Here is a 19094-nt window from a genome sequence, read left to right as displayed (position 1 = left end):
TTGATATTGCTTATGAGCACAGATTCCAACACTTCCGAACCTATTTCAAGCTTGAGTGCACACATGGAAATGCGTTATTTCGTGCAATGCCAAACATCTAAGGGCATGATAACTTTGTATGACATTGTGAAGAAATGACTTGTCTCTGCAACTTTCAGTGACAGGTGCCACTTCTAATACAATGCCCATCTGTGTCTGCAGAAACATAGTATCATCACTATTTGAAGGTGATTCACAATCAAATTCCTACGATATTGCTGTGAGTCAAAATGTGAGCAAGTTATGTTTTACGTTGCTTGTAGCAATATTCCAGCATTATCACAAAAGAGGACACAAGAAGGGTTATGTATAGTAGGAATAATTATGTGAAAGCAGCATTTAAAATACATTGCAATACTTCATGTTATGACCACACATTCCAACTATCTGGCACATAATGACGTATTTCCAAGTGTCCATATCATTGTCCATACTTAATATTGGCTATAAGCACAGATTCCAACACTTCCGAACCTATTTCAAGCTTGAGTGGACACATGGAAATGCGTTATTTCGTGCAATGCCAAACATCTAAGGGCATGATAATTGGAACTGTACAGTTTTTTCTTGCTTCTGATAGTACTGACCCGAACATTTCAGTGCAACACGACTCCATGTGAGATTTCCAAGGCATGTGGTATTTGCAATCCTCGCTTTAGTAGACATGTCATGGTAACCTTGAAGACACGAGTAGGTGCGAATATTGCCAACAAACCGACTTCCGTCACTGACCTTGGCATTCGTGAGAGGTGGGGGCTGACCAGGACAACTGGGTACTGTTGGTTTACTTGCTGGAAAACACGTTTATCAAGCAAGTTGAGTCTTACCGTGCAACACAAACCTTATTGTCAGCCTTACGGTGAAGGGTTTGTCAGAGTTGCAACAGTTAGGGCCCCACTTAAGCTTTAAAACAGATTTGTGGAAGATGTGTGGATAACATTACCTAATTTAACCCACCAGTAACCAATTTTGACATGTACCTACTTTGTATGACATTGTGAAGAAATGACTTGTCTCTGCATCTTTCAGTGACAGGTGCCACTTCTAATACAATACCCATATGTGTCTGCAGAAACATAGTATCATCACTATTTGAAGGTGATTCACAAACAAATTCCTACGATATCGTTGGGAGTGAGTAAGTGAGCAAGTTATGTTTTACGTTGCTTGTAGCAATATTCCAGCATTATCACAAAAGAGGACATCAGAAATGTTATGATGCAGTAGGAATGATTATGTGAAAGCAGCATTTAAAATACATTGTAATGCGTCGTGTTATGACCACACATTCCAATTATCTGGCACATAATGACGTATTTGCAAGTGTCCATATCATTGTCCATACTTGATATTGCTTATGAGCACAGATTCCAACACTTCCGAACCTATTTCAAGCTTGAGTGCACACATGGAAATGCGTTATTTCGTGCAATGCCAAACATCTAAGGGCATGATAACTTTGTATGACATTGTGAAGAAATGACTTGTCTCTGCAACTTTCAGTGACAGGTGCCACTTCTAATACAATGCCCATATGTGTCTGCAGAAACATAGTATCATCACTATTTGAAGGTGATTCACAATCAACTTCCTACGATATTGTTGTGAGTGAAAATGTGAGCAAGTTATGTTTTACGTTGCTTGTAGCAATATTCCAGCATTATCACAAAAGAGGACACAAGAAGGGTTATGTATAGTAGGAATAATTATGTGAAAGCAGCATTTAAAATACATTGTAATACTTCATGTTATGACCACACATTCGAACTATCTGGCACATAATGACGTATTTCCAAGTGTCCATATCATTGTCCATACTTGATATTGCTTATGAGCACAGATTCCAACACTTCCGAACCTATTTCAAGCTTGAGTGGACACATGGAAATGCGTTATTTCGTGCAATGCCAAACATCTAAGGGCATGATAATTGGAACTGTACAGTTTTTTCTTGCTTCTGATAGTACTGACCCGAACATTTCAGTGCAACACGACTCCATGTGAGATTTCCAAGGCATGTGGTATTTGCAATCCTCGCTTTAGTAGACATGTCATGGTAACCTTGAAGACACGAGTAGGTGCGAATACTGCCAACAAACCGACTTCCGTCACTGACCTTGGCATTCGTGAGAGGTGGGGGCTGACCAGGACAACTGGGTACTGTTGGTTTACTTGCTGGAAAACACGTTTATCAAGCAAGTTGAGTCTTACCGTGCAACACAAACCTTATTGTCGGCCTTACGGTGAAGGGTTTGTCAGAGTTGCAACAGTTAGGACCCCACTTAAGCTTTAAAACAGATTTGTGGAAGATGTGTGGATAACATTACCTAATTTAACCCACCAGTAACCAATTTTGACATGTACCTACTTTGTATGACATTGTGAAGAAATGACTTGTCTCTGCATCTTTCAGTGACAGGTGCCACTTCTAATACAATACCCATATGTGTCTGCAGAAACATAGTATCATCACTATTTGAAGGTGATTCACAAACAAATTATTACGATATCGTTGGGAGTGAGTAAGTGAGCAAGTTATGTTTTACGTTGCTTGTAGCAATATTCCAGCATTATCACAAAAGAGGACATCAGAAATGTTATGATGCAGTAGGAATGATTATGTGAAAGCAGCATTTAAAATACATTGTAATGCGTCGTGTTATGACCACACATTCCAACTATCTGGCACATAATGACGTATTTGCAAGTGTCCATATCATTGTCCATACTTGATATTGCTTATGAGCACAGATTCCAACACTTCCGAACCTATTTCAAGCTTGAGTGGACACATGGAAATGCGTTATTTCGTGCAATGCCAAACATCTAAGGGCATGATAACTTTGTATGACATTGTGAAGAAATGACTTGTCTCTGCAACTTTCAGTGACAGGTGCCACTTCTAATACAATACCCATATGTGTCTGCAGAAACATAGTATCATCACTATTTGAAGGTGATTCACAATCAAATTCCTACGATATTGTTGTGAGTGAAAATGTGAGCAAGTTATGTTTTACGTTGCTTGTAGCAATATTCCAGCATTATCACAAAAGAGGACACAAGAAGGGTTATGTATAGTGGGAATGATTATGTGAAAGCAGCATTTAGAATGCATTGTAATACTTCTTGTTGTGACCACACGTTCGAACTATCTGGCACATAATGAGATATTTGCAAATGTTCATATGATTGTCCATACTTGATATTGCTTATGAGCACAGATTCCAACACTTCCGAACCTATTTCAAGCTTGAGTGGACACATGGAAATGCGTTATTTCGTGCAATGCCAAACATCTAAGGGCATGATAACTTTGTATGACATTGTGAAGAAATGACTTGTCTCTGCATCTTTCAGTGACAGGTGCCACTTCTAATACAATACCCATATGTGTCTGCAGAAACATAGTATCATCACTATTTGAAGGTGATTCACAAACAAATTATTACGATATCGTTGGGAGTGAGTAAGTGAGCAAGTTATGTTTTACGTTGCTTGTAGCAATATTCCAGCATTATCACAAAAGAGGACATCAGAAATGTTATGATGCAGTAGGAATGATTATGTGAAAGCAGCATTTAAAATACATTGTAATGCGTCGTGTTATGACCACACATTCCAACTATCTGGCACATAATGACGTATTTCCAAGTGTCCATATCATTGTCCATACTTGATATTGCTTATGAGCACAGATTCCAACACTTCCGAACCTATTTCAAGCTTGAGTGGACACATGGAAATGCGTTATTTCGTGCAATGCCAAACATCTAAGGGCATGATAATTGGAACTGTACAGTTTTTTCTTGCTTCTGATAGTACTGACCCGAACATTTCAGTGCAACACGACTCCATGTGAGATTTCCAAGGCATGTGGTATTTGCAATCCTCGCTTTAGTAGACATGTCATGGTAACCTTGAAGACACGAGTAGGTGCGAATACTGCCAACAAACCGACTTCCGTCACTGACCTTGGCATTCGTGAGAGGTGGGGGCTGACCAGGACAACTGGGTACTGTTGGTTTACTTGCTGGAAAACACGTTTATCAAGCAAGTTGAGTCTTACCGTGCAACACAAACCTTATTGTCGGCCTTACGGTGAAGGGTTTGTCAGAGTTGCAACAGTTAGGACCCCACTTAAGCTTTAAAACAGATTTGTGGAAGATGTGTGGATAACATTACCTAATTTAACCCACCAGTAACCAATTTTGACATGTACCTACTTTGTATGACATTGTGAAGAAATGACTTGTCTCTGCATCTTTCAGTGACAGGTGCCACTTCTAATACAATACCCATATGTGTCTGCAGAAACATAGTATCATCACTATTTGAAGGTGATTCACAAACAAATTATTACGATATCGTTGGGAGTGAGTAAGTGAGCAAGTTATGTTTTACGTTGCTTGTAGCAATATTCCAGCATTATCACAAAAGAGGACATCAGAAATGTTATGATGCAGTAGGAATGATTATGTGAAAGCAGCATTTAAAATACATTGTAATGCGTCGTGTTATGACCACACATTCCAACTATCTGGCACATAATGACGTATTTGCAAGTGTCCATATCATTGTCCATACTTGATATTGCTTATGAGCACAGATTCCAACACTTCCGAACCTATTTCAAGCTTGAGTGGACACATGGAAATGCGTTATTTCGTGCAATGCCAAACATCTAAGGGCATGATAACTTTGTATGACATTGTGAAGAAATGACTTGTCTCTGCAACTTTCAGTGACAGGTGCCACTTCTAATACAATACCCATATGTGTCTGCAGAAACATAGTATCATCAATATTTGAAGGTGATTCACAATCAAATTCCTACGATATTGTTGTGAGTGAAAATGTGAGCAAGTTATGTTTTACGTTGCTTGTAGCAATATTCCAGCATTATCACAAAAGAGGACACAAGAAGGGTTATGTATAGTGGGAATGATTATGTGAAAGCAGCATTTAAAATACATTGTAATACTTCTTGTTGTGACCACACGTTCGAACTATCTGGCACATAATGAGATATTTGCAAATGTTCATATGATTGTCCATACTTGATATTGCTTATGAGCACAGATTCCAACACTTCCGAACCTATTTCAAGCTTGAGTGGACACATGGAAATGCGTTATTTCGTGCAATGCCAAACATCTAAGGGCATGATAATTGGAACTGTACAGTTTTTTCTTGCTTCTGATAGTACTGACCCGAACATTTCAGTGCAACACGACTCCATGTGAGATTTCCAAGGCATGTGGTATTTGCAATCCTCGCTTTAGTAGACATGTCATGGTAACCTTGAAGACACGAGTAGGTGCGAATACTGCCAACAAACCGACTTCCGTCACTGACCTTGGCATTCGTGAGAGGTGGGGGCTGACCAGGACAACTGGGTACCGTTGGTTTACTTGCTGGAAAACACGTTTATCAAGCAGGTTGAGTCTTACCGTGCATCACAAACCTTATTGTCGGCCTTACGGTGAAGCGCTTGTCAGAGTTGCAACATTTAGGGCCCCAGTTAAGTTTCAAAACAGATTTGTGGAAGATGTGTGGATAACATTACCTAATTTAACCCACCAGTAACCAATTTTGACATGTACCTACTTTGTATGACATTGTGAAGAAATGACTTGTCTCTGCATCTTTCAGTGACAGGTGCCACTTCTAATACAATACCCATATGTGTCTGCAGAAACATAGTATCATCACTATTTGAAGGTGATTCACAAACAAATTATTACGATATCGTTGGGAGTGAGTAAGTGAGCAAGTTATGTTTTACGTTGCTTGTAGCAATATTCCAGCATTATCACAAAAGAGGACATCAGAAATGTTATGATGCAGTAGGAATGATTATGTGAAAGCAGCATTTAAAATACATTGTAATGCGTCGTGTTATGACCACACATTCCAACTATCTGGCACATAATGACGTATTTCCAAGTGTCCATATCATTGTCCATACTTGATGTTGCTTATGAGCACAGATTCCAACACTTCCGAACCTATTTCAAGCTTGAGTGCACACATGGAAATGTGTTATTTCGTGCAATGCCAAACATCTAAGGGCATGATAACTTTGTATGACATTGTGAAGAAATGAGTTGTCTCTGCAACTTTCAGTGACAGGTGCCACTTCTAATACAATGCCCATATGTGTCTGCAGAAACATAGTATCATCACTATTTGAAGGTGATTCACAATCAAATTCCTACGATATTGTTGTGAGTGAAAATGTGAGCAAGTTATGTTTTACGTTGCTTGTAGCAATATTCCAGCATTATCACAAAAGAGGACACAAGAAGGGTTATGTATAGTAGGAATAATTATGTGAAAGCAGCATTTAAAATACATTGTAATACTTCATTTTATGACCACACATTCGAACTATCTGGCACATAATGACGTATTTCCAAGTGTCCATATCATTGTCCATACTTGATATTGCCTATGAGCACAGATTCCAACACTTCCGAACCTATTTCAAGCTTGAGTGGACACATGGAAATGCGTTATTTCGTGCAATGCCAAACATCTAAGGGCATGATAATTGGAACTGTACAGTTTTTTCTTGCTTCTGATAGTACTGACCCGAACATTTCAGTGCAACACGACTCCATGTGAGATTTCCAAGGCATGTGGTATTTGCAATCCTCGCTTTAGTAGACATGTCATGGTAACCTTGAAGACACGAGTAGGTGCGAATACTGCCAACAAACCGACTTCCGTCACTGACCTTGGCATTCGTGAGAGGTGGGGGCTGACCAGGACAACTGGGTACCGTTGGTTTACTTGCTGGAAAACACGTTTATCAAGCAGGTTGAGTCTTACCGTGCATCACAAACCTTATTATCGGCCTTACGGTGAAGCGCTTGTCAGAGTTGCAACATTTAGGGCCCCAGTTAAGTTTCAAAGCAGATTTGTGGAAGATGTGTGGATAACAATACCTAATTTGACCCACCAGTAACCAATTTTGACATGTACCTACTTTGTATGACATTGTGAAGAAATGACTTGTCTCTGCATCTTTCAGTGACAGGTGCCACTTCTAATACAATACCCATATGTGTCTGCAGAAACATAGTATCATCACTATTTGAAGGTGATTCACAAACAAATTATTACGATATCGTTGGGAGTGAGTAAGTGAGCAAGTTATGTTTTACGTTGCTTGTAGCAATATTCCAGCATTATCACAAAAGAGGACATCAGAAATGTTATGATGCAGTAGGAATGATTATGTGAAAGCAGCATTTAAAATACATTGTAATGCGTCGTGTTATGACCACACATTCCAACTATCTGGCACATAATGACGTATTTCCAAGTGTCCATATCATTGTCCATACTTGATATTGCTTATGAGCACAGATTCCAACACTTCCGAACCTATTTCAAGCTTGAGTGCACACATGGAAATGTGTTATTTCGTGCAATGCCAAACATTTAAGGGCATGATAACTTTGTATGACATTGTGAAGAAATGAGTTGTCTCTGCAACTTTCAGTGACAGGTGCCACTTCTAATACAATGCCCATATGTGTCTGCAGAAACATAGTATCATCACTATTTGAAGGTGATTCACAATCAAATTCCTACGATATTGTTGTGAGTGAAAATGTGAGCAAGTTATGTTTTACGTTGCTTGTAGCAATATTCCAGCATTATCACAAAAGAGGACACAAGAAGGGTTATGTATAGTAGGAATAATTATGTGAAAGCATCATTTAAAATACATTGTAATACTTCATTTTATGACCACACATTCGAACTATCTGGCACATAATGACGTATTTCCAAGTGTCCATATCATTGTCCATACTTGATATTGCCTATGAGCACAGATTCCAACACTTCCGAACCTATTTCAAGCTTGAGTGGACACATGGAAATGCGTTATTTCGTGCAATGCCAAACATCTAAGGGCATGATAATTGGAACTGTACAGTTTTTTCTTGCTTCTGATAGTACTGACCCGAACATTTCAGTGCAACACGACTCCATGTGAGATTTCCAAGGCATGTGGTATTTGCAATCCTCGCTTTAGTAGACATGTCATGGTAACCTTGAAGACACGAGTAGGTGCGAATACTGCCAACAAACCGACTTCCGTCACTGACCTTGGCATTCGTGAGAGGTGGGGGCTGACCAGGACAACTGGGTACCGTTGGTTTACTTGCTGGAAAACACGTTTATCAAGCAGGTTGAGTCTTACCGTGCATCACAAACCTTATTATCGGCCTTACGGTGAAGCGCTTGTCAGAGTTGCAACATTTAGGGCCCCAGTTAAGTTTCAAAGCAGATTTGTGGAAGATGTGTGGATAACAATACCTAATTTGACCCACCAGTAACCAATTTTGACATGTACCTACTTTGTATGACATTGTGAAGAAATGACTTGTCTCTGCATCTTTCAGTGACAGGTGCCACTTCTAATACAATACCCATATGTGTCTGCAGAAACATAGTATCATCACTATTTGAAGGTGATTCACAAACAAATTATTACGATATCGTTGGGAGTGAGTAAGTGAGCAAGTTATGTTTTACGTTGCTTGTAGCAATATTCCAGCATTATCACAAAAGAGGACATCAGAAATGTTATGATGCAGTAGGAATGATTATGTGAAAGCAGCATTTAAAATACATTGTAATGCGTCGTGTTATGACCACACATTCCAACTATCTGGCACATAATGACGTATTTCCAAGTGTCCATATCATTGTCCATACTTGATATTGCTTATGAGCACAGATTCCAACACTTCCGAACCTATTTCAAGCTTGAGTGCACACATGGAAATGTGTTATTTCGTGCAATGCCAAACATTTAAGGGCATGATAACTTTGTATGACATTGTGAAGAAATGAGTTGTCTCTGCAACTTTCAGTGACAGGTGCCACTTCTAATACAATGCCCATATGTGTCTGCAGAAACATAGTATCATCACTATTTGAAGGTGATTCACAATCAAATTCCTACGATATTGTTGTGAGTGAAAATGTGAGCAAGTTATGTTTTACGTTGCTTGTAGCAATATTCCAGCATTATCACAAAAGAGGACACAAGAAGGGTTATGTATAGTAGGAATAATTATGTGAAAGCATCATTTAAAATACATTGTAATACTTCATTTTATGACCACACATTCGAACTATCTGGCACATAATGACGTATTTCCAAGTGTCCATATCATTGTCCATACTTGATATTGCCTATGAGCACAGATTCCAACACTTCCGAACCTATTTCAAGCTTGAGTGGACACATGGAAATGCGTTATTTCGTGCAATGCCAAACATCTAAGGGCATGATAATTGGAACTGTACAGTTTTTTCTTGCTTCTGATAGTACTGACCCGAACATTTCAGTGCAACACGACTCCATGTGAGATTTCCAAGGCATGTGGTATTTGCAATCCTCGCTTTAGTAGACATGTCATGGTAACCTTGAAGACACGAGTAGGTGCGAATACTGCCAACAAACCGACTTCCGTCACTGACCTTGGCATTCGTGAGAGGTGGGGGCTGACCAGGACAACTGGGTACCGTCGGTTTACTTGCTGGAAAACACGTTTATCAAGCAGGTTGAGTCTTACCGTGCATCACAAACCTTATTATCGGCCTTACGGTGAAGCGCTTGTCAGAGTTGCAACATTTAGGGCCCCAGTTAAGTTTCAAAGCAGATTTGTGGAAGATGTGTGGATAACAATACCTAATTTGACCCACCAGTAACCAATTTTGACATGTACCTACTTTGTATGACATTGTGAAGAAATGACTTGTCTCTGCATCTTTCAGTGACAGGTGCCACTTCTAATACAATACCCATATGTGTCTGCAGAAACATAGTATCATCACTATTTGAAGGTGATTCACAAACAAATTATTACGATATCGTTGGGAGTGAGTAAGTGAGCAAGTTATGTTTTACGTTGCTTGTAGCAATATTCCAGCATTATCACAAAAGAGGACATCAGAAATGTTATGATGCAGTAGGAATGATTATGTGAAAGCAGCATTTAAAATACATTGTAATGCGTCGTGTTATGACCACACATTCCAACTATCTGGCACATAATGACGTATTTCCAAGTGTCCATATCATTGTCCATACTTGATATTGCTTATGAGCACAGATTCCAACACTTCCGAACCTATTTCAAGCTTGAGTGCACACATGGAAATGTGTTATTTCGTGCAATGCCAAACATTTAAGGGCATGATAACTTTGTATGACATTGTGAAGAAATGACTTGTCTCTGCAACTTTCAGTGACAGGTGCCACTTCTAATACAATGCCCATATGTGTCTGCAGAAACATAGTATCATCACTATTTGAAGGTGATTCACAATCAAATTCCTACGATATTGTTGTGAGTGAAAATGTGAGCAAGTTATGTTTTACGTTGCTTGTAGCAATATTCCAGCATTATCACAAAAGAGGACACAAGAAGGGTTATGTATTGTAGGAATAATTATGTGAAAGCAGCATTTAAAATACATTGTAATACTTCATTTTATGACCACACATTCGAACTATCTGGCACATAATGACGTATTTCCAAGTGTCCATATCATTGTCCATACTTGATATTGTATATGAGTACAGACTCCAACACTTCCGAACCTATTTCAAGCTTGAGTGGACACATGGAAATGCGTTATTTCGTGCAATGCCAAACATCTAAGGGCATGATAATTGGAACTGTACAGTTTTTTCTTGCTTCTGATAGTACTGACCCGAACATTTCAGTGCAACACGACTCCATGTGAGATTTCCAAGGCATGTGGTATTTGCAATCCTCGCTTTAGTAGACATGTCATGGTAACCTTGAAGACACGAGTAGGTGCGAATACCGCCAACAAACCGACTTCCGTCACTGACCTTGGCATTCGTGAGAGGTGGGGGCTGACCAGGACAACTGGGTACCGTTGGTCTACTTGCTGGAAAACACGTTTATCAAGCAGGTTGAGTCTTACCGTGCATCACAAACCTTATTATCGGCCTTACGGTGAAGCGCTTGTCAGAGTTGCAACATTTAGGGCCCCAGTTAAGTTTCAAAGCAGATTTGTGGAAGATGTGTGGATAACAATACCTAATTTGACCCACCAGTAACCAATTTTGACATGTACCTACTTTGTATGACATTGTGAAGAAATGACTTGTCTCTGCATCTTTCAGTGACAGGTGCCACTTCTAATACAATACCCATATGTGTCTGCAGAAACATAGTATCATCACTATTTGAAGGTGATTCACAAACAAATTATTACGATATCGTTGGGAGTGAGTAAGTGAGCAAGTTATGTTTTACGTTGCTTGTAGCAATATTCCAGCATTATCACAAAAGAGGACATCAGAAATGTTATGATGCAGTAGGAATGATTATGTGAAAGCAGCATTTAAAATACATTGTAATGCGTCGTGTTATGACCACACATTCCAACTATCTGGCACATAATGACGTATTTGCAAGTGTCCATATCATTGTCCATACTTGATATTGCTTATGAGCACAGATTCCAACACTTCCGAACCTATTTCAAGCTTGAGTGCACACATGGAAATGTGTTATTTCGTGCAATGCCAAACATCTAAGGGCATGATAACTTTGTATGACATTGTGAAGAAATGAGTTGTCTCTGCAACTTTCAGTGACAGGTGCCACTTCTAATACAATGCCCATATGTGTCTGCAGAAACATAGTATCATCACTATTTGAAGGTGATTCACAATCAAATTCCTACGATATTGTTGTGAGTGAAAATGTGAGCAAGTTATGTTTTACGTTGCTTGTAGCAATATTCCAGCATTATCACAAAAGAGGACACAAGAAGGGTTATGTATAGTAGAAATAATTATGTGAAAGCAGCATTTAAAATACATTGTAATACTTCATTTTATGACCACACATTCGAACTATCTGGCACATAATGACGTATTTCCAAGTGTCCATATCATTGTCCATACTTGATATTGCCTATGAGCACAGATTCCAACACTTCCGAACCTATTTCAAGCTTGAGTGGACACATGGAAATGCGTTATTTCGTGCAATGCCAAACATCTAAGGGCATGATAATTGGAACTGTACAGTTTTTTCTTGCTTCTGATAGTACTGACCCGAACATTTCAGTGCAACACGACTCCATGTGAGATTTCCAAGGCATGTGGTATTTGCAATCCTCGCTTTAGTAGACATGTCATGGTAACCTTGAAGACACGAGTAGGTGCGAATACTGCCAACAAACCGACTTCCGTCACTGACCTTGGCATTCGTGAGAGGTGGGGGCTGACCAGGACAACTGGGTACTGTTGGTTTACTTGCTGGAAAACACGTTTATCAAGCAGGTTGAGTCTTACCGTGCATCACAAACCTTATTGTCGGCCCTACGGTGAAGCGCTTGTCAGAGTTGCAACATTTAGGGCCCCAGTTAAATTTCAAAGCAGATTTGTGGAAGATGTGTGGATAACAATACCTAATTTAACCCACCAGTAACCAACTTTGACATGTACCTACTTTGTATGACATTGTGAAGAAATGACTTGTCTCTGCATCTTTCAGTGACAGGTGCCACTTCTAATACAATACCCATATGTGTCTGCAGAAACATAGTATCATCACTATTTGAAGGTGATTCACAAACAAATTATTACGATATCGTTGGGAGTGAGTAAGTGAGCAAGTTATGTTTTACGTTGCTTGTAGCAATATTCCAGCATTATCACAAAAGAGGACATCAGAAATGTTATGATGCAGTAGGAATGATTATGTGAAAGCAGCATTTAAAATACATTGTAATGCGTCGTGTTATGACCACACATTCCAACTATCTGGCACATAATGACGTATTTCCAAGTGTCCATATCATTGTCCATACTTGATATTGCTTATGAGCACAGATTCCAACACTTCCGAACCTATTTCAAGCTTGAGTGGACACATGGAAATGCGTTATTTCGTGCAATGCCAAACATCTAAGGGCATGATAATTGGAACTGTACAGTTTTTTCTTGCTTCTGATAGTACTGACCCGAACATTTCAGTGCAACACGACTCCATGTGAGATTTCCAAGGCATGTGGTATTTGCAATCCTCGCTTTAGTAGACATGTCATGGTAACCTTGAAGACACGAGTAGGTGCGAATACTGCCAACAAACCGACTTCCGTCACTGACCTTGGCATTCGTGAGAGGTGGGGGCTGACCAGGACAACTGGGTACTGTTGGTTTACTTGCTGGAAAACACGTTTATCAAGCAGGTTGAGTCTTACCGTGCATCACAAACCTTATTGTCGGCCTTACGGTGAAGCGCTTGTCAGAGTTGCAACATTTAGGGCCCCAGTTAAGTTTCAAAACAGATTTGTGGAAGATGTGTGGATAACATTACCTAATTTAACCCACCAGTAACCAATTTTGACATGTACCTACTTTGTATGACATTGTGAAGAAATGACTTGTCTCTGCATCTTTCAGTGACAGGTGCCACTTCTAATACAATACCCATATGTGTCTGCAGAAACATAGTATCATCACTATTTGAAGGTGATTCACAAACAAATTATTACGATATCGTTGGGAGTGAGTAAGTGAGCAAGTTATGTTTTACGTTGCTTGTAGCAATATTCCAGCATTATCACAAAAGAGGACATCAGAAATGTTATGATGCAGTAGGAATGATTATGTGAAAGCAGCATTTAAAATACATTGTAATGCGTCGTGTTATGACCACACATTCCAACTATCTGGCACATAATGACGTATTTCCAAGTGTCCATATCATTGTCCATACTTGATATTGCTTATGAGCAAAGATTCCAACACTTCCGAACCTATTTCAAGCTTGAGTGCACACATGGAAATGTGTTATTTCGTGCAATGCCAAACATCTAAGGGCATGATAACTTTGTATGACATTGTGAAGAAATGAGTTGTCTCTGCAACTTTCAGTGACAGGTGCCACTTCTAATACAATGCCCATATGTGTCTGCAGAAACATAGTATCATCACTATTTGAAGGTGATTCACAATCAAATTCCTACGATATTGTTGTGAGTGAAAATGTGAGCAAGTTATGTTTTACGTTGCTTGTAGCAACATTCCAGCATTATCACAAAAGAGGACATCAGAAATGTTATGATGCAGTAGGAATGATTATGTGAAAGCAGCATTTAAAATACATTGTAATGCGTCGTGTTATGACCACACATTCCAACTATCTGGCACATAATGACGTATTTCCAAGTGTCCATATCATTGTCCATACTTGATATTGCTTATGAGCACAGATTCCAACGCTTCCGAACCTATTTCAAGCTTGAGTGGACACATGGAAATGTGTTATTTCGTGCAATGCCAAACATCTAAGGGCATGATAATTGGAACTGTACAGTTTTTTCTTGCTTCTGATAGTACTGACCCGAACATTTCAGTGCAACACGACTCCATGTGAGATTTCCAAGGCATGTGGTATTTGCAATCCTCGCTTTAGTAGACATGTCATGGTAACCTTGAAGACACGAGTAGGTGCGAATACTGCCAACAAACCGACTTCCGTCACTGACCTTGGCATTCGTGAGAGGTGGGGGCTGACCAGGACAACTGGGTACTGTTGGTTTACTTGCTGGAAAAAACGTTTATCAAGCAGGTTGAGTCTTACCGTGCATCACAAACCTTATTGTCGGCCTTACGGTGAAGCGCTTGTCAGAGTTGCAACATTTAGGGCCCCACTTAAGCTTCAAAACAGATTTGTGGAAGATGTGTGGATAACATTACCTAATTTAACCCACCGGTAACCAATTTTGACATGTACCTACTTTGTATGACATTGTGAAGAAATGACTTGTCTCTGCATCTTTCAGTGACAGGTGCCACTTCTAATACAATACCCATATGTGTCTGCAGAAACATAGTATCATCACTATTTGAAGGTGATTCACAAACAAATTATTACGATATCGTTGGGAGTGAGTAAGTGAGCAAGTTATGTTTTACGTTGCTTGTAGCAATATTCCAGCATTATCACAAAAGAGGACATCAGAAATGTTATGATGCAGTAGGAATGATTATGTGAAAGCAGCATTTAAAATACATTGTAATGCGTCGTGTTATGACCACACATTCCAACTATCTGGCACATAATGACGTATTTCCAAGTGTCCATATCATTGTCCATACTTGATATTGCTTATGAGCACAGATTCCAACACTTCCGAACCTATTTCAAGCTTGAGTGGACACATGGAAATGTGTTATTTCGTGCAATGCCAAACATCTAAGGGCATGATAATTGGAACTGTACAGTTTTTTCTTGCTTCTGATAGTACTGACCCGAACATTTCAGTGCAACACGACTCCATGTGAGATTTCCAAGGCATGTGGTATTTGCAATCCTCGCTTTAGTAGACATGTCATGGTAACCTTGAAGACACGAGTAGGTGCGAATACTGCCAACAAACCGACTTCCGTCACTGACCTTGGCATTCGTGAGAGGTGGGGGCTGACCAGGACAACTGGGTACTGTTGGTTTACTTGCTGGAAAACACGTTTATCAAGCAGGTTGAGTCTTACCGTGCATCACAAACCTTATTGTCGGCCTTATGGTGAAGCGCTTGTCAGAGTTGCAACATTTAGGGCCCCAGTTAAGTTTCAAAACAGATTTGTGGAAGATGTGTGGATAACATTACCTAATTTAACCCACCAGTAACCAATTTTGACATGTACCTACTTTGTATGACATTGTGAAGAAATGACTTGTCTCTGCATCTTTCAGTGACAGGTGCCACTTCTAATACAATACCAATATGTGTCTGCAGAAACATAGTATCATCACTATTTGAAGGTGATTCACAAACAAATTATTACGATATCGTTGGGAGTGAGTAAGTGAGCAAGTTATGTTTTACGTTGCTTGTAGCAATATTCCAGCATTATCACAAAAGAGGACCTCAGAAATGTTATGATGCAGTAGGAATGATTATGTGAAAGCAGCATTTAAAATACATTGTAATGCGTCGTGTTATGACCACACATTCCAACTATCTGGCACATAATGACGTATTTCCAAGTGTCCATATCATTGTCCATACTTGATATTGCTTATGAGCACAGATTCCAACACTTCCGAACCTATTTCAAGCTTGAGTGGACACATGGAAATGTGTTATTTCGTGCAATGCCAAACATCTAAGGGCATGATAATTGGAACTGTACAGTTTTTTCTTGCTTCTGATAGTACTGACCCGAACATTTCAGTGCAACACGACTCCATGTGAGATTTCCAAGGCATGTGGTATTTGCAATCCTCGCTTTAGTAGACATGTCATGGTAACCTTGAAGACACGAGTAGGTGCGAATACTGCCAACAAACCGACTTCCGTCACTGACCTTGGCATTCGTGAGAGGTGGGGGCTGACCAGGACAACTGGGTACTGTTGGTGTACTTGCTGGAAAAAACGTTTATCAAGCAGGTTGAGTCTTATCGTCCATCACAAACCTTATTGTCGGCCTTACGGTGAAGCGCTTGTCAGAGTTGCAACATTTAGGGCCCCAGTTAAGCTTCAAAACAGATTTGTGGAAGATGTGTGGATAACATTACCTAATTTAACCCACCAGTAACCAATTTTGACATGTACCTACTTTGTATGACATTGTGAAGAAATGACTTGTCTCTGCATCTTTCAGTGACAGGTGCCACTTCTAATACAATACCCATATGTGTCTGCAGAAACATAGTATCATCACTATTTGAAGGTGATTCACAAACAAATTCTTACGATGTCGTTGTGAGTGAAAAAGTGAGCAAGTTATGTTTTACGTTGCTTGGAGCAATATTCCAGCATTATCACAAAAGAGGACATCAGAAATGTTATGTATAGTAGGAATGATTATGTGAAAGCAGCATTTAAAATACATTGAAATACTTCATGTTATGACCAGACATTGGAACTATCTGGTACATAATGAGATATTTGCAAATGTTCATATCATTGTCCATACTTGATATTGCCTATGAGCACAGATTCCAACACTTCCGAACCTATTTCAAGCTTGAGTGCACACATGGAAATGTGTTATTTCGTGCAATGCCAAACATCTAAGGGGATGATAATTGGAACTGTACAGTTTTTTCTTGCTTCTGATAATACTGACCCGAACATTTCAGTGCAACACGACTCCATGTGAGATTTCCAAGGCATGTGGTATTTGCAATCCTCGCTTTAGTAGACATGTCATGGTAACCTTGAAGACACGAGTAGGTGCGAATACTGCCAACAAACCGACTTCCGTCACTGACCTTGGCATTCGTGAGAGGTGGGGGCTGACCAGGACAACTGGGTACTATTGGTTTACTTGCTGGAAAAAACGTTTATCAAGCAGGTTGAGTCTTACCGTGCATCACAAACCTTATTGTCGGCCTTACGGTGAAGCGCTTGTCAGAGTTGCAACATTTAGGGCCCCACTTAAGCTTCAAAACAGATTTGTGGAAGATGTGTGGATAACATTACCTAATTTGACCCACCAGTAACCAATTTTGACATGTACCTACTTTGTATGACATTGTGAAGAAATGACTTGTCTCTGCATCTTTCAGTGACAGGTGCCACTTCTAATACAATACCCATATGTGTCTGCAGAAACATAGTATCATCACTATTTGAAGGTGATTCACAAACAAATTATTACGATATCGTTGTGAGTGAAAAAGTGAGCAAGTTATGTTTTACGTTGCTTGGAGCAATATTCCAGCATTATCACAAAAGAGGACATCAGAAATGTTATGTATAGTAGGAATGATTATGTGAAAGCAGCATTTAAAATACATTGTAATACTTCATGTTGTGACCACACATTCGAACTATCTGGCACATAATGAGACATTTGCAAATGTTCATGTCATTGTCCATACTTGATATTGCCTATGAGCACAGATTCCAACACTTCCGAACCTATTTCAAGCTTGAGTGGACACATGGAAATGCGTTAATTCGTGCAATGCCAAACATCTAAGGGCATGATAATTGGAACTGTACAGTTTTTTCCTGCTTCTGATAATACTGACCCGAACATTTCAGTGCAACACGACTCCATGTGAGATTTCCAAGGCATGTGGTATTTGCAATCCTCGCTTTAGTAGACATGTCATGGTAACCTTGAAGACACGAGTAGGTGCGAATACTGCCAACAAACCGACTTCCGTCACTGACCTTGGCATTCGTGAGAGGTGGGGGCTGACCAGGACAACTGGGTGCTTTTGGTTTTGTTGCTGGAAAGTAACATCGGTCATGAGACGCATAGAAACTGAATCACTTATGAGATGTACTTGAAGAAGTACGGTTTGCGTTGTATTTAACCTTCGAGTACGAACATGTACTGACTGAAAGCAAAGAGGTGAATGTGGTCGAATCTGACATTTCTTCACATGAAGAGAATCATTTAAATCGGTATATGCTACCTGTTTGTAAAGAAAGTAACGTTGGTAGACGCAAACGAACTTTTTTCAGTATGTATGTGCTGGTTTGATGGGTAATAATTATGAATAATTATGAATTATACGTATCTTATTATCTGTAATGTATAAAGTTACGTATAAAAGTATGCTTATTCTTGTAAATAAGAGAAGAGAGCTCAGTCAATGACACAAGATATTTATGTGTGAGATAAGATATAATGATGTAGCACATCCATGGGCCACAATGGCATTCTGTGAACTATTTCCTGGACAGTGTAACATGTTTTGTCTCGATTTGAACGGCAATGTCGGTTACCCAATGGCAAGAAATGTAATGCGCTGTAGGTATATTTGTCTGTGTTTACACTGGACCTCGCGCGTCTCGAGCAAGAGTTAGTGAGTGAGTGAGTTAATATTTAACATCACATCGGCAATATTGGAGCCATATCGTGACGAGAACGATTAATTAAAAAAATACAAATGAATTACTAGCACATACATTGTAAAACCCTGTCAACGAAGGACAGTAAAACTGACTAGAATATCACAGAATAGAATATAAAACTAGTGAATAGACCTAAAACAATGTATCTA

The 19094-nt window shown here is 39.5% G+C and overlaps 1 protein-coding gene across 1 annotated transcript; it reads right to left on the bottom strand.

The window, feature by feature from the left end:
- Positions 1–570: 570 nt before the first annotated feature.
- Positions 571–18344, bottom strand: LOC137271575 (sushi, von Willebrand factor type A, EGF and pentraxin domain-containing protein 1-like). Its single transcript, XM_067804020.1, has 15 exons — positions 18239–18344; positions 17201–17404; positions 16291–16494; positions 15380–15583; positions 14469–14672; positions 13084–13287; positions 12173–12376; positions 10789–10992; positions 9405–9608; positions 8021–8224; positions 6637–6840; positions 5253–5456; positions 3869–4072; positions 2011–2214; positions 571–830 (listed from the first exon to the last, which is right to left on the bottom strand). The coding sequence occupies exons 1-15, from the start codon at positions 18342–18344 to the stop codon at positions 571–573; spliced, it is 3018 nt and encodes a 1005-aa protein (XP_067660121.1).
- Between the last annotated feature and the right edge of the window lie 750 nt (positions 18345–19094).

Source organism: Haliotis asinina, chromosome 2 (assembly GCF_037392515.1).
Source record: "Haliotis asinina isolate JCU_RB_2024 chromosome 2, JCU_Hal_asi_v2, whole genome shotgun sequence".
Taxonomy (NCBI): Eukaryota; Metazoa; Mollusca; class Gastropoda; order Lepetellida; family Haliotidae; genus Haliotis; species Haliotis asinina.
Note: the sequence above shows the minus strand (reverse complement) of the source record. Positions and strands in the feature narration are given on the sequence as shown.